At 42.3% G+C, this 15,007-nt stretch overlaps 1 protein-coding gene across 5 annotated transcripts; it reads left to right on the top strand.

Annotated features, from left to right (window-relative positions):
• Nucleotides 1–8,544, top strand: LOC110493634 (SWI/SNF-related matrix-associated actin-dependent regulator of chromatin subfamily E member 1). 5 transcript variants are annotated; one of them, XM_021568014.2, is made up of 11 exons: nt 4–193; nt 1,258–1,311; nt 1,653–1,705; nt 2,223–2,327; nt 3,209–3,289; nt 3,623–3,754; nt 3,958–4,129; nt 5,606–5,778; nt 5,985–6,113; nt 6,806–7,046; nt 7,270–8,544. In XM_021568014.2, the coding sequence occupies exons 2-11, from the start codon at nt 1,305–1,307 to the stop codon at nt 7,491–7,493; spliced, it is 1,317 nt and encodes a 438-aa protein (XP_021423689.2). In that variant the 5' UTR covers nt 4–193; nt 1,258–1,304; the 3' UTR covers nt 7,494–8,544. The 5 variants fall into 5 exon arrangements, with proteins under 5 accessions (XP_036805515.1, XP_021423689.2, XP_021423693.2 ...); XM_021568018.2 differs by having other exon boundaries at nt 6–193; nt 6,012–6,113; XM_021568017.2 differs by lacking the exon at nt 4–193 and adding an exon at nt 258–511.
• Nucleotides 8,545–15,007: the final 6,463 nt, after the last annotated feature.

The following is a 15,007-nucleotide window of genomic DNA, read 5'->3' as shown; positions in this document are numbered from 1 at the left end:
CTTGGGGTGTAATGCAAACATGATGCCCTTAACAGAGGAGAAAGGAATAGTTCTGGAAAATTCGACTGAAATCTGTGTGAACCCCACATCATTTATTTATTTATTTTTTCATTTTGAGGACTGTTTCTGCTAGCTAGCTAACTAAACCTGATTCTAGCCACACACACACTGGTGGGGGACAAAGGATTTTGGGGTGAGTTTGCTGGCCATTACTTTCACTTGCTTGCTATGTGAACTAACCAAAATATGAAAAGCAATAATATTCATTAATTGATTTATGTTGAATTGTCTTTCAATTGTATGTCAAGAATTTATATAAAATGCCACTTTTGTTTAAATAACAGATTTACAGATGCATGCAAGGTGATGATGTGACTATATTGTGACAGCTCTAGCTAGAAAATAGCGCTTATTCATATATAGCGTATGAGGTAGTGGCTATCAACCTAGCATGGTGCTTGCTAAATTCTCTGATCCAAGGTTTTCCACTGCTCAATCCACATCCAAAACGGTTCGGGTATAGTCACTGTTAATCTGCTGTTTTACCGCCTCAAATCAAAATCAAATTGTTTCAGTGACAGCTAGATAGCTAACGTTAGATTGCTTTAATCTGAATGCTTAGTGGCTAGCTAATGCGAGCTACCTGACAACGTATGCGGAGTATCAAATACAATATTCTGTATTTTAGCTATGGTTAAACAATTTAAACTGCAGATGATTCGCCTTCTCCACAAGTTAGCAAGCTAACTGATTGTGTTATCTACGTTTGCATACTCATCATCTATTGATCAGATGGTCCAAGTTAGCCAGCTGGCTAGCTATAGCTAGTAGCTGCATACTACTAATGAAGTAGTTAGCTCAACGTTACTAGCCTCGCTAGCTAGCACAGCTGGGTGTCAGCCAACTACGCAAGATGACAGCGCTTTATTTTTCAGCAAATGCATTTCCATTTATCTGATTTATTTGCGTATATGCAATTATAAGCAAATGCCATTCCAAATAGTGTAAGCGATGTTTTTGGACGCGAACAGCTTGCTAGTAGTCACATCAAACCTCTGTCATGTTCATGCCTGTCCACTGACACTGTTGTGATGTTGCACATACGTCGCCTGACATCATTTTGGCACCAACATCTCTTTTGTTCTCCCTCTCAAGCTATTAACTTTCTTTTCTATTCAATTGTAGAAGTACTGTAATAACAAATGAAGTTAATGAAACACCTAAATGCTTTCCCCCATTATAATGTGTTTATTACAGACCCAAATGACTGGAATAAACTGATATAATTCTTCCTCTCTGCCAAGATGTCAAGTAAGAAATTGTTTGCATTTATACAAGTTTAGCCATCAGATAATGAAAATATGAGTATTTCTGTTAGGTCTCTGACAAAGCTGGGCAACTATGGCTACAAAAGTGATCACAATAAAATAAATGTAATTTCTGCATGAAATATTAGTTTCTGGTAGGCTATATGATTTCCTTGTATTATAATTGATAGGTTAATAATTATCCGTCATGTATTTGCTGAGAGAGAAATAGAAAATCACAAAATTCAGATCTACCTTGATAGGATTGATTTAATCAACATTGAGAGATGTAAAAAGGGTCATTTTTGCCTTGATTTTAACATCTGACCTTTTCTTTCATAACAGAAAGAGAAAGAGAAAGGCCATATGCCCCTCCCCCTCCCCCAGCCCCTACAACAGTAAGTATTTCTGATGGCACATGGGAAGCCATTTGGAAAGGGATGTCCAATAATAACATTCATGCCATCTATTATCTTTCAATGTTAACTTGCTACTGTCCATTTTGAGAGGCATACATTTTTGGGGGCTAACTTGTTTTTAAAAGTGGAATCCATTTGGCCAATTAATACGGTATACCCTGCAGATAGTCCTGTTACCACAGTAGAATTGGTCAATGCAATACGCTTTGCAGTCTCAGATAATAAGCTCCACTCCCTAAGATGTGAGGTACCATATACAACATACTGTAGACTATACATTATTTTCCTTACAAACAACACTAATGTATAGATTACATTGCTGTCTTGATGATCCTTCTTGTTGGTTTAGCATGAGTGCAAGTCTTTTTCAGTTGATTTTTTTTTACAGCTTTTCAACATTCATGTTTTCGCCAGTTTTTCATTGATTTTGTCATGCTTTACCCCATTATTTTATGTCATTTCTCATCTGTGTTTCTGTCTCATTTGTTTCCATCAGCAATTGCCCAACACCCCTGGGTTTGTGGGGTACAACCCCTACAGCCATCTGGCTTATAACAACTACAGGCTGGGAGGGACAACAAGCAACAACAGTCGGGCAACGGTAGGAATAATGACATAGAGAAAACACCGGGATGAAAACGCCAGACACAGAAGGAAACTAACATCAATATTTAAAATGACTATCTAGTTGGATTGAAACAGCCTAATCTAGCTTGCTTAGTAAAACTCAGTAATAACGTATAGGCAGATATAAGCTATAACAGCTCTTGACAACTTTGCTCTTTGGCTTTGTTTAGAAATAGTACTTTTTCCAGGGCTTATAAGAGCGGACATTCTTGAACAGACAGACAGTATGATTCGTCTAACCCATTCCATTACCAAGGCTTTCTGAGATGTATGCCATCCCAACGCTCCTCTGCTGCCTTCATCATACTAGTGCAGACTGGCCAAGTGTCCATCTGTGTGTATTCAAAATTGCTCGATCCTGCCCTTCAAAGTCTGCATTGCTGACAGCCATGCTAAGTAACCCATGCCATCAGTGTTGCCATGGCATTATAGACCCAATGCTTGGCATGGGTTTCGGGCTGCTACGGGAATAATACAGTCGCTGCATGTAAGCTGTGGTTGGCACTCGGATTCTAATAATGGCATCATGTCACGCAGTGTGCAAATCTCAGCTTTAGGGAGATTTTGTATTTTCTTCAATCAGTGTTACTCAATCATAGTCTCCGTGTGACTTCTGTGCACTGGCTGGGCTCAAACAGGCTTTAATTAAATGAAGGTGATTGGACTGAGGGTGTTGTAGTTTTATTTTTACATGTACTTTGTTGAAGGTCGGATGATTAACTATGCGGATGCATATTTTCCTGCAGGGTGGTTCTCAGTCGAGACTTTGCATAGTGTCAAATTGTATGACTAGACATTTTTAGCACCTGTTGGTGTCCTAACTTTGAATCTAATAAGTGCCTTTTTATTTCCCAGAATTCTTCAGGAATAAACATTCCAAAGCCACCCAAGCCGCCAGACAAGCCGTTGATGCCATACATGCGATATAGTCGCAAGGTAAGTTGTCTACACGTAACATTACTTAAACCCAAACTACTCCATCGTGCACACCATTGCAAGACATATTAAAATACTGTACTATACCCTTACAACACGCAACACTTTAGCCAGGGTTAGGGACGAGCACTCTTAATGTACACAACACATCATCTGCCTGTCCATGGAGGTAGGTGTGAACTGTGAAACTAGACATACAGCAGCCTAGCCATTAAGAGCACTACAGACAGATTATGGGATATCTCCCTGGAGATGGAGTTTAAACACGGCCTCCATAGGTTTATGACCTATCTGCTTAGAGATAATGAGCCCCTGTCTGGTTCTCATCACCAGGTTTGGGATCAAGTAAAAGCCTCCAATCCCGATCTGAAGCTATGGGAAATTGGGAAGATAATCGGTGGCATGTGGAGGGACCTCACTGATGAGGAGAAACAGGATTACTTGAATGATTACGAAGCAGAGAAGGTTGGTTTGTTTTACCGGGGCGTTTATTTACGGGGTTGTTACGGGTGACCAGTAACAAGTGTCTCCAGCAGTTGTCAGAAGGGTCCCTCCAGTCATCATTCCTTCCTTTGTAAAAAAAAAATACTGAGTAACTTTTCTTCAATGTTGAATAGTTTGTTTTGCATTGAAGGGGCACGTGTCACATCTTTGTCTCTCCTCTACAGATTGAGTACAATGAGAGCATGAAGGCCTACCACAACTCTCCAGCCTACCTGGCTTACGTCAACGCTAAGAGCCGCGCCGAAGCCGCTCTGGAGGAGGAAAGCCGACAGCGCCAGTCTCGTCTCGACAAAGGCGAACCGTACATGAGTATCCAGCCAGCAGACGACCCAGATGGTAAGACGCTCTCAGCACTACTAGTATTACCATGTCAGTCACACTCTGGTTCCCACACCATGGTTCAGCAACTGTGACATCACCTTGGTGTCAATTTCTATCCCTACACTACCTCTTCGTGTTTGTCACACTTGCTACTTCACCTTATAGGCCACACTCCATTTCAGTTCTGTAGTATAAGTCTGGGCCCTGTATTTGAGATCAATGGCTTCACTGAGTTCCAGTAAGAAGCAAGGCAACGCACATCACATAGAAACATACATTAAAACTGGACTTCTGAATTACACCCTATAGGAAATGATGCTTGTCTCATATCGAGCTGGATAATGGTATACAGAAAATGCATAAAAAATCTTGTGGTAATTGGAAACACCCAAGATGTAAAAATGTGATAGTTAGTATCCCTATGGATTCATTTCTCAACAAGCTGTACATTGACGACTTCAGAAAGATTTGCCACATCAGTTGCTTCATAGATGCAGAGAACGGGGAGAGTCTGAACAAATTGTTCCGTTGGAGAAAAAGCACAAAAAAAAAAAAATCATAAGTGAGGATCAACCGATGGAACCGTTGGATGAAGATGATCATTTTTCGAATGACGTCTTTCTCCACCATAAAATGTACGATGTTATTATGAAGCCAAAATTGTATTTCTTGCTCCCAAATGCACAGACAATCCATCTTACCCCCACTGCGATTTTCAAAGGGTAGCATCCTTCACAGACCTCAAATGAAAGAGGTGTTTGACTACTACAATAAATCACTTTATTTATTTACTCACTGCAGTTTGGGATTTTTTGTTTTGTCAGTTGAATGACTTTTGGCCCAACGTGGAATGAATGAATTCTCCATGTGTTCAATAAGAAGTTGACCTTATTAAAAGAGACAATTTCTTCTCCTACATTTATGACTTACTTTGATGTTAGTGTTATAGAGGACAGCTTCATTTGACTCTGGATTTAAAAGAAAAGTCTCACGTACTTAGAGCTGGGATGTTCCCTTAGTTTTCGCAACATCCTCTACTTTTTCTGGGAAATAATAAGAGCATGAGCGCCAGTAAAAACCACTAAGACGTTTATGGAGTAAATGAGGAAGGTTTTTCAGAGTTAAGAGAGAGAGAAAGATGTATCTTTAACTCTCTACCCACCCACACATGAATATCAATACCATTCACCACAACGATGTTCAAACTTCCTTTGCAAATGTGTATATTCAAGTATATTCATACAACAAACATGCAAACAGCCAAATATGCAGACATTTCCTACTGCTATAAATGATTTAACCAAACGTAGGTATGTCAATGTTAAGCTATGTCCGATTAAGATATGCCAGATCAGATTTCTTTCCTGAGGCCGACCACATCTATACTTATTGGGTGGGATCTCTCCGCTCTTTCCCCATGGACAGTTGTATTCATTGAGCTCTGATAGACACACAGCACCCGCCACATGCCTTTTCCATTCTCCTTCCCAGATTACGACGATGGATTCTCCATGAAGCACTCGGCTGCCGCCCGTTTCCAGCGCAACCACCGCCTGATCAGCGAGATCCTGAGCGAGAGCGTGGTCCCCGACGTGCGCTCCGTCGTCACTACCGCCCGCATGCAGGTCTTAAAACGGCAGGTCCAGTCTCTTATGGTGCACCAGGTACGCTACGCTGGGTCTGTCAGTCTTCAGTCAGTCTTCTATCAGTCTTCCTACAGAAATACAGATGTTACTCTACTTAGCACTATTAAGTTGGATGTTCCCAGTCATGGTGTTATTGTCATGGTAACCTGGATATCAAATCCTTTCTTCTTATTTGATAATTGAGTAATCATTAAAAACAGGTAATCAGTCCGGTAAATTGGCAGGTCTCTCTCTGTGTGTCTGGTCCACAGAGGAAGCTGGAGGCGGAGCTACTTCAGATTGAAGACCGCCACCAGGACAAGAAAAGGAAATTCATCGATGCCACAGAGTCTTTCACCAGCGAGCTGAAAAGGGTATGGAATCATCATCCAGGAACTTGTACGCAAGCCATTGTGTTGCACATAGTAAATATTACAGTGTTGACCTATATTACAGTGTTGACCTATAATATTACAGTGTTGACCTCAGACCAGTTCTGCATTGTAGAGATCCACAGCGGCTAACTTTATCCATGTGTCCTGGCTAACTTGCGGCGTCGTCGCTTAGAATTTGTAGACTGACTCGTTGCAGTTCTGAATCCAGATACTGCACTGTATAGTGAATGCACTGTGTAGTCCATACCCCAGGTGGCGCTATTTACTTAGAGTCCATCTACTTCCTCTATGCTTCACAATGGGCAATTCAATGAAATAAAATGATTGAAAGGGGATTATTTAGTAAGTTGTACAACTGAATGCGTTCAACTGAAATGTGTCTTCCGCATTTAACCCACCTCTGAATTAGAGAGGTGTGGAGGGCTGCCTTCATCAACATCCATGGCACCCAGGGAACAGTGGGTTAACTGCCTTGCAATGTAGTATCATTGTAGAGGAAATAGGAAATCTGATCAAGGTGGCAACATTAATCACGGTGTACTCACTAAATCACAGTCCATGTTACTAATCACAGTTGCACAGGTGTGAGATTGATTGTGAGATTAAGAGCATTAATCCCCAGAATTAATCCCCCGGTGGGGAGACTCAACATGTTGCCACTCTGTGCCCAGCTGTGTTGTATGAAAGTGGAGGTGGACATGGAGAAGATATCTGCAGAGGTCGCTGCGGCAGAGGATGCATCCCGCAGGCGCCTGTCGGAGCGGGAGAAGGAGGCGTCCACGTCCTCTTGCCTGGAGGAGGAGGAGAAACCAGTTGGCCCGTCAAACGGCAGCAAGAGCCAGCAGGAGTCTTTCAGTGACAGCAGCAACAAGGAGAGAGAGGAGACTGAACCCAGCCCCATGGATACTGGTGGTGAGGCCCAAAAGTATTAATCACTAAACCGTATGGTCTTTTAATGTATGGTTCTGGTCAGGTTCTGGTCAGGTCCCCTGAGTGAGGTATTCTCTCTTCGGTAGATGCTTCTTTTGGGAGGTTGTAAAATGCGCTCATCAGACAATGTTAATTTCACACTTGAAACTACATTGGTCCAAACGTGTTTGCTGTCTCCTAATATTTCCTGCTTTCTTGGTTACAGAGAAGTCAAAGGCCTCGGAGGAGTCAATGGCTCGTCCTGCCAGTGAGGTTGAGGAGGGGGCGCCGTCAGAGGACAAGGAGAGTGTTCCAGAAGGGGTGATGGAGGAGGGCACCAGTGACAGTAACACAGGGTCGGAGACCACCTCTGCCGTGACGGAGGACGCCCCGCCCAGCGAGCCAGCAGCCTCAGAGGGGCCGAGCAGGGCACGCTCTACCGCCCACTGAGGTTTCGACCTATGACCTTTGGGCCGAGAAATGTCCATGATGCATCACTCCATCTCTACAGTCACACTCTGATGATAACACATTGCACATTAGTATCTATGTGAACAAAAGCTGTGTTTTATGGGGTTTTATGCAATTGGTTGAATCTTCAGAGCTCTGTTGGCAGGGTCAAAATAGACCTGCTGTCAATTTGCAAAGCGCTTCAAGTCCTCAAAGCAAAGCAATTATCCCAACTAAAGTGAATGTCTAAATTGAGTCACAATAAAGCCCACGTGAATTCCCCGTAATTCCATCACAGACCGCAGTGCCAGTCGAAAGCAACCATCCATCACCTGTCACTATATCAAAACATATCTCCTGTCTTATTCTATGGTACTATATCTGGCAGACACCAGATCTTACCAATTGAGGCTGGTTGTAAAAACTGTCACAAAAAAATGAGTTGTTCAATGTTTAATTACTTGTTCTTTGGAGTGTAATGTTGCTTTCAATGTTATTTTTGCATGGTGTCGCAACTCCTCTAATGGGAGAGTTTGCTTTAGTAGCGGAGGGAGTGGGGCGACTCCTCTGCCCAATATTCTTTAATGTTTACTCTAAGTATCAGTATTAAGTGACAGTATTGTCTCAGGAGTTAATAGAAATAAGTAGTTGTTTTCATTATTTATTAATATTCTTGTGTATTGTGAGTCCTGGGCCCAGTCCATCCGTCCACCAACCTGTTGTAATGCCACGAGTTCATCCATACTGTACAGTTTTACCAGTCAGTGTTCCAAAGTCTGCTAGCTCTCAATCAAATCAAAAGCTGTATGCTTAGAACAACCTTTCAGTGTTATGTTATTATGACCAGTAAGTACAATGTTCAACCCAGAACAAACTCTTAAATGTTAATATGCAATGTAATAAGCAGTGTTGCAAGGTTTGCGTGAACATGAGTGGTTTTCCATCTCATCCTAAAGCAACTTGAAGAGCAGAGTGAGTCATCAACATACTGTCTTAAAATCAATTTTGTTTGACATATTTATACCAATAAACTTTTCTACCCTGACATGGAGTTGTTGATGATAGGTTTGTTTTCAATGTCTCACGCATTGTGTATAGAATGGTAATCATTTAAGGTGACGTGTTTGTTCATATTAACAATTATTCCCACACTCAGGCTGAGGTGACAGAGGATAAATCTATGTTGGAATTAAAATCAAATCAAATGTATTTGTCACATACACGTGTTTAGCAGATGTTATTGCGGGTGTAGCGAAACGCTTGTGTTTATAGCTCCAACAGTGCAGTAAAATCTAACGGTAATATCTAGCCATTTCACAACAATACACACAAATCTAAAGGAATGGAATTAAGAATACATACATATTTCGGCGAGCAATGTCAGAGCGGCATAGACTACAATACAGTAGAATACGATAGAGTACAGTATATACAGTTGAAGTCGGAAGTTTACATACACATTAGCCAAGTACATTTAAACTCAGTTTTTCACAATTACTGACATTTAATCCTCCAAAAAAAATCCCTGTCTTAGGTCAGTTAGGATCACCACTTTATTTTAAGGATGTAAAATGTCAGAATAATAGTAGATATAATTATTTATTTCAGCCTTTATTTCTTTCATCACATTCCCAGTGGGTTCCCAGTTTACATACACTCAATTAGTATTTGGTAGCATTGCCTTTAAATTGTTTAACTTGGGTCAAACGTTTTGGGTCGCCTTCCACAAGCTTCCCACAATAAGTTGGGTGAATTTTGGCCCATTCCCCCTGACAGAGCTGGTGTAACTGAGTCAGGTTTGTAGGCCTCCTTGCTCGCACACGCTTTTTCAGTTCTGCCCAAAATGTTTCTATGGGATTGAGGTCAGGTCGTTGTGATGGCCACTCCAATACCTTGACTTTGTTGTCCTTAAGCCATTTTGCCACAACTTTGGAAGTATGCTTGGGGTCATTGTCCATCTGGAAGACCCATCTACGACCAAGCTTTAACTTCCTGACTGATGTCTTGAGATGTTGCTTAAATATATCCACATAATTTCCTTCCCTCATGATGTCATCTATTTTGTGAAGTGCACCAGTCCCTCCTGCAGCAAAGCACCCCCACAACATGATGCTGCCACCCCCTGTGCTTCACGTTTGGGATGGTGTTCTTTGGCTTGCAAGCCTCCCCGCCAAACAGTTCTATTTTTGTTTCATCAGACCAGAGGACATTTCTCCAAAAAGTACTATCTTTGTCCCCATGTTCAGTTGCAAACCATAGTCTGGCTTTTTTATGGCGGTTTTGGAGCAGTGACTTCTTCCTTGTTGAGCGACCTTTCAGGATATGTTGATATAGGACTCGTTTTTACTGTGGATATAGATACTTTTGTACCTGTTTCCTCCAGCATCTTCACAAGGTCCTTGTGTTGTTCTGGGATTGATTTGTACTTTTCGCTCCAAAGTACATTAATCTCTAGGAGACAGAACGCGTCTCCTTCCTGAGCGGTATAATGGCTGCGTGGTCCCATGGTGTTTATACTTGCATACTATTGTTTGTAATAGATGAATATGGTACTTTCAGGCATATGGAACTTGCTCCCAAGGATGAAGCAGATTTTTTTTCTGAGGTCTTGGCTGATTTCTTTTGATTTTCCCATGATGTCAAGCAAAGAGGCACTGAGTTTGAAGGTAGGCCTTGAAATACATCCACAGGAACACCTCCAATTGACTCAAATTATATCAATTAGCCTATCAGAAGCTTCTAAAACCATGACATCCTGTTCTGGAATTTTCCAAGCTGTTTAAAGGCGCAGTCAACTTAGTGTATGTAAACTTCTGACCCACTGGAATTGTGATACAGTGAATTATAAGTGAAATAATCTGTCTGTAAAGAATTGTTGGAAAAATTATTTGTGTCATGCACAATGTAGATGTCCTAACCGACTTGCCAAAACTATAGTTTGTTAACAAGAAATTTGTGGAGTGGTTGAAAAACGAGTTTTAATGACTCCAACTTAAGTGTATGTAAACTTCCGACTTCAACTGTACATATGAGATGAGTAATGCAAAATATGTAAACATTATTAAGGTGGCAAGTGTTACATTATTAAAGTGGCCAGTGATTCCATGTCTATGTATATAGGGCAGCAGCCTCTAATGTGCTAGTGACGCCTATTTAACAGTATTTAACCGTCTGATGGCCTTGAGAAAGAAGTTGTTTGTCAGTCTCTCGGTCCCAGCGTTGATTCACCTGTACTGACCTCACCTTCTGGATGATAGCGGGGTGAACAGGCAGTGGCTTGGGTGGTTGTTGTCCTTGATTTTTTTGGCCTTCCTGTGACATCAAGTGCTGTAGGTGTCCTGGAGGGCAGGTTTCCCCCGTTGATGCGTTGGGCAGACTGCACCACCCTCTGGAGAGCCCTGCGGTTGTGGGCTGTGCAGTTGCCGTACCAGGCGGTGATACAGCCCAACAGGATATTCTCAATTGTGCATCTTTAAAAGTTTGTGAGGGTTTTAGGTGCCAAGCCAAATTTCTTCAGCCTCCTGTTTCTTCAGCCTTCTCAACCTGAGGTTGAAGAGGTGCTGTTGTGCCTTCTTCACCACACTGTCTGTGTGGGTGGACCATTTCAGTTTGTCAGTGATGTGTACGCAGAGGAACTTAAAGCTATCCACCTTCTCCACTGCGGTCCTGTCGATGTGGATAGGGGGGTGCTCCCTCTGCTGTTTCCTGAAGTCCACAATCAGCTCCTTTGTTTTGTTGACGTTGGGTGAGAGGTTATTTTGCTGGCACCACATTCCCAGGGCCCTGACCTCCTGTGGAGGGTTGGCTGTGTTGTCATTGTTGATAATTAGGTCTACTACTGTTGTGTCGTCTGCAAACGTGATGATTGTGGCCTCCTGAGTGGCGCAGTGGTCTAAGGCAGGTAGAAGATAAACAGATAAGAGAGACCGGTAGAATATAAACTGATAAAGGTACAGCTACAGTCTGTGTCACTAGAGATTCTGGGTTCGAGTCCAGGCTCTGTTGCAGCCGGCCGCGACCAGGAGACCCATGGGGCGTCACACAATTGGCCCAGCGTCGTTAGGGGAGGGTTTGGCTGTCAGGGATGTCCTTGTCCCATCATGCACTAGTGACTCCTGTGGCGGGCAGGGTGCAGTGCATTTTGACATGGTCACCAGGTGTATGGTGTGTCCTCCGACACAATGGTGTGGCTGGCTTCCAGGTTAAGTGGGCATCGTGTCAAAAAGCAGTGCGGGTGGGTTGCGTTTCGGAGGATGTACGGCTCTTGACACTCCCCACTCCCGAGTCTGTATGGAAGTTGCAGCGATGAGACAAGACTGTAACTACCAATTGGATACCACGAAATTGGGGAGAAAAAGGGGGTAAACAAAAAACTTGATGATTGAGTTGGAGGTGTGCATGGCCATGAAGTCATGGGTGAACAGGGTGTACAGGAGGAGGCTGAGCAGGCATCCTTGTGGGGCCCCAGTGTTGAGTATCAGCAAGGTGGAGGTGTTTTTTCCTACCTTCACCACCTGGGAGCGGCCTGTCAGGAAGTCCAGGACCCAGTTGCACAGGGCGGGGTTCAGACCCAAGCCCCCAAGCTTAATGATGAGCTTGGAGGGTACATAGGTATTCCTCTTGTCCAGATGGGATAGGGCAGAGTGCAGTTTGATGGCGATTGCATTTTCTCTGGATCTATTGGGGCGGTAAGAAAATTGAAGTGGGTCTAGGGTGTCAGGCAAGGTAGAGGTGAAATGATCCTTGACTGGTCTCTCAATACACTTAATGATGACAGAAGTGAGTGCTACAGGGCAATAGTCATTTAGTTCAGTTACCTTTGCTTTCTTGGGTACAGGAACAATGGTGGACATCTTAAAGCATGTGGACATGTAGACTGGAATAGGGAGAGATTGAATATGTCCGTAAATACTCCAGCCAGCTGGTCTGCGCATGCTCTGAGGACTCGGCTAGAGATGCCGTCTGGGTCGGCAGCCTTACAAGGGTTAACACGCTTAAATGTCTTACTTACGTCGGCCACGGAAGAGAACCCACAGTCCTTGGTAGCGGGCCGAATCGGTGGCACTGTGTTATCCAACAGCTTATCATACACAATCTATGGCACCCAATACTGATCACAGATTTGATACTATTTGTTAAAGATGTGGTCCACTGGTCTGTGTCCTCTGATCTGCAAGGTACAAGGAAGTGGGTTTCCTGTTTTCAATATTGCACCACACTTCCAGCGGTCTTAGTAGTGTTATCATTTGTAGTTAACATTTTAACCAACAGTATTTATATTGTATTGACCTGATGTGAGCAAAAGAGACAGGTAGAAGATAAACAGATAAGAGATAGGTAGAATATAAACAGATAAGAGACAGGTAGAAGATAAACAGATAAGAGAGACCGGTAGAATATAAACTGATAAAGGTACAGCTACAGTCGTCTTCCTGCTAACACACTTAAAAAAAAAAATGTCTGTCACTTTTGCAGCTAGATACCATGTGTAGGAACCATACCAGCAGCCCCATATAATTTTAATTAGTAGAAAAGACATTCTCATTCAAATCAACATCCATGATGGGTGGGCCGGTGACCTATTGAGTTTACCCATGAGTGTACCAGTCAAATTGTTGCAGCTCATAATTGTCCGTTATAGTAATTATATTTCTATGATCAGCCTTTTGCAATAGTGATGAGATTTGTCACAGCTTTACCTTAGGTGCAGAGATGCACAGTCGTCCCTCTGCAGCAGTCACCTGTTGCACAGAATTGTGGTTAGTGTTTCTTTGCTGGGTTCTTTTCCTGAGCGCCTTGAAAACTCAAAGCCGCAACCGCACAGGCAGACAGGTGTGCAGCTTGTGCAGAGTTGATGGAAAGTAGGGGAGAATAAGACTGAACGTGCCCTTTACTGACCAAGATAAACCAAGACAGCAGTGGAACTGCCACCACTGCCTAAACAAAAGTGTTGTGGTGGTAAACACAATGACAAACGTATACTGTATGAGTATTGGTGAACATTTGGGGACATTTGGAGAAATTACTGAGACTTTTGTGTAAATCACTTATTTGTCAAAGTTCTCAAAGGGGACATGAAGAAACATTAGCATATTTATATTATTTTGGATTAGACACGCATGAAGCGTTGACTGTAATGAGTCTATCTCACCTTAGAAGTACATATCAGCCACTTGCTCTGGGAGGGCTGTTTTGTAGCTGTTGGTTTGGCAAACACCCAGAATTGGTAAGACACTTAAAAATAGTCCCTTCAATGCATGAGGTTTACAGAATGAGCATCGCTCTTGTTTGTTACTTACTTGTGCAGTATTTGTTTTTTAGTTATATTTGTACTTTTATTCTAGCTAAATGTAACTCAAAGTGGGTTATTTGCTATGCTAAAGATTTCATTTTAATACAGACTTTGTAATACAGCCTTTTCATCCAACATATTAGTACACTCTTAGAAAAAAAAAGGTGAACCTAAAAGGGTTCTTCGTTTGTTCCCATATGAGAACCCTTTGAGTAACCCTTTTTGGTTCCATGTTGAACCCCTTTGGTCTCAGAGGGTTCTAAATGGAACCCAAAATAGTTCTACCTGGAGCCAAAAAGGGTTCTACCTGGAACCAAAAGGGGTTCTCCTATGGGGACAGTCGAATAACCCTTTTGGAACCCTTTTTCTAAGAGTACATACAGTACATGTATTGTAATGATAAGCAGTATGCCCTGTTTGACCCAGACACTGAGCTTTTCCTTACCTTCATCCCTGCTCCACCTGAAAGTACAGGCAGGTGTGGGGATAAACTGCAGACAATAGAAAATAGTAGACAAAAGTTTTAAAATACAATACAAAATACAATTAAAATCAATGTCTAATGGCTTTTAATCCAACATCAGCTGTAAACTCGGAGTCGGAGATGGCATGGCCAATTTCATCAACATCTAAGCCTATTGTTAAGTAATGGGGTTGTAATGGCGAGATGAGAAACCAAGTCTATACCGATTTAGGACCGATGTAGCCTATTCTTCACTGTGGACTACAAAAATAAGCCTCAACAGCACAAGCGTAATGGTGTTATCTTTCTAGTGACTGTGTGTTGAAAATAGAACAGACAATACATTTTCCCTCAACCACTGTGGTCACTGAGATCTTTGTGTGTCTGAGTGTCTGTGCTGAACAACATGAACACTAATTTCCTCTCATAGCGTGCAATTGCTGTATGCAACAGTTCAACGTGAATGTTTAATAGGTAGTAAATCACCAACATACACAGGATGCAGTTCTATCTCTCTGTACTGTCATAGATTATACCTCAAATTGTTCATTTGTCAATTTCCTGCACAATGCGTAAAACCAACAACATTTGCATTCACTCTCATTCCTAATCATTGTTTTTTACAAGACACTGAGAGAGTAACTATGATCCAGGGGCCCTTTTTTTTAGTATAGTTCAAAGGAGAAACTAGCGCCTCACACAGCCTCATCTAGACTTGCGGGCTGTCTCTCTACTTTCACAACCTGTGTACTGAACTAA

This window comes from Oncorhynchus mykiss, chromosome 17 (assembly GCF_013265735.2).
Source record: "Oncorhynchus mykiss isolate Arlee chromosome 17, USDA_OmykA_1.1, whole genome shotgun sequence".
Classification (NCBI taxonomy): domain Eukaryota; kingdom Metazoa; phylum Chordata; class Actinopteri; order Salmoniformes; family Salmonidae; genus Oncorhynchus; species Oncorhynchus mykiss.
Note: the sequence above shows the minus strand (reverse complement) of the source record. Positions and strands in the feature narration are given on the sequence as shown.

Coding starts and splice junctions, on each gene's coding strand:
- LOC110493634 (XM_021568014.2), top strand. Junction 2,328..3,208: donor GCAACAACAGTCGGGCAACG/GTAGGAATAATG, acceptor TTTATTTCCCAG/AATTCTTCAGGAATAAACAT. Junction 4,130..5,605: donor GCCAGCAGACGACCCAGATG/GTAAGACGCTCT, acceptor TCTCCTTCCCAG/ATTACGACGATGGATTCTCC.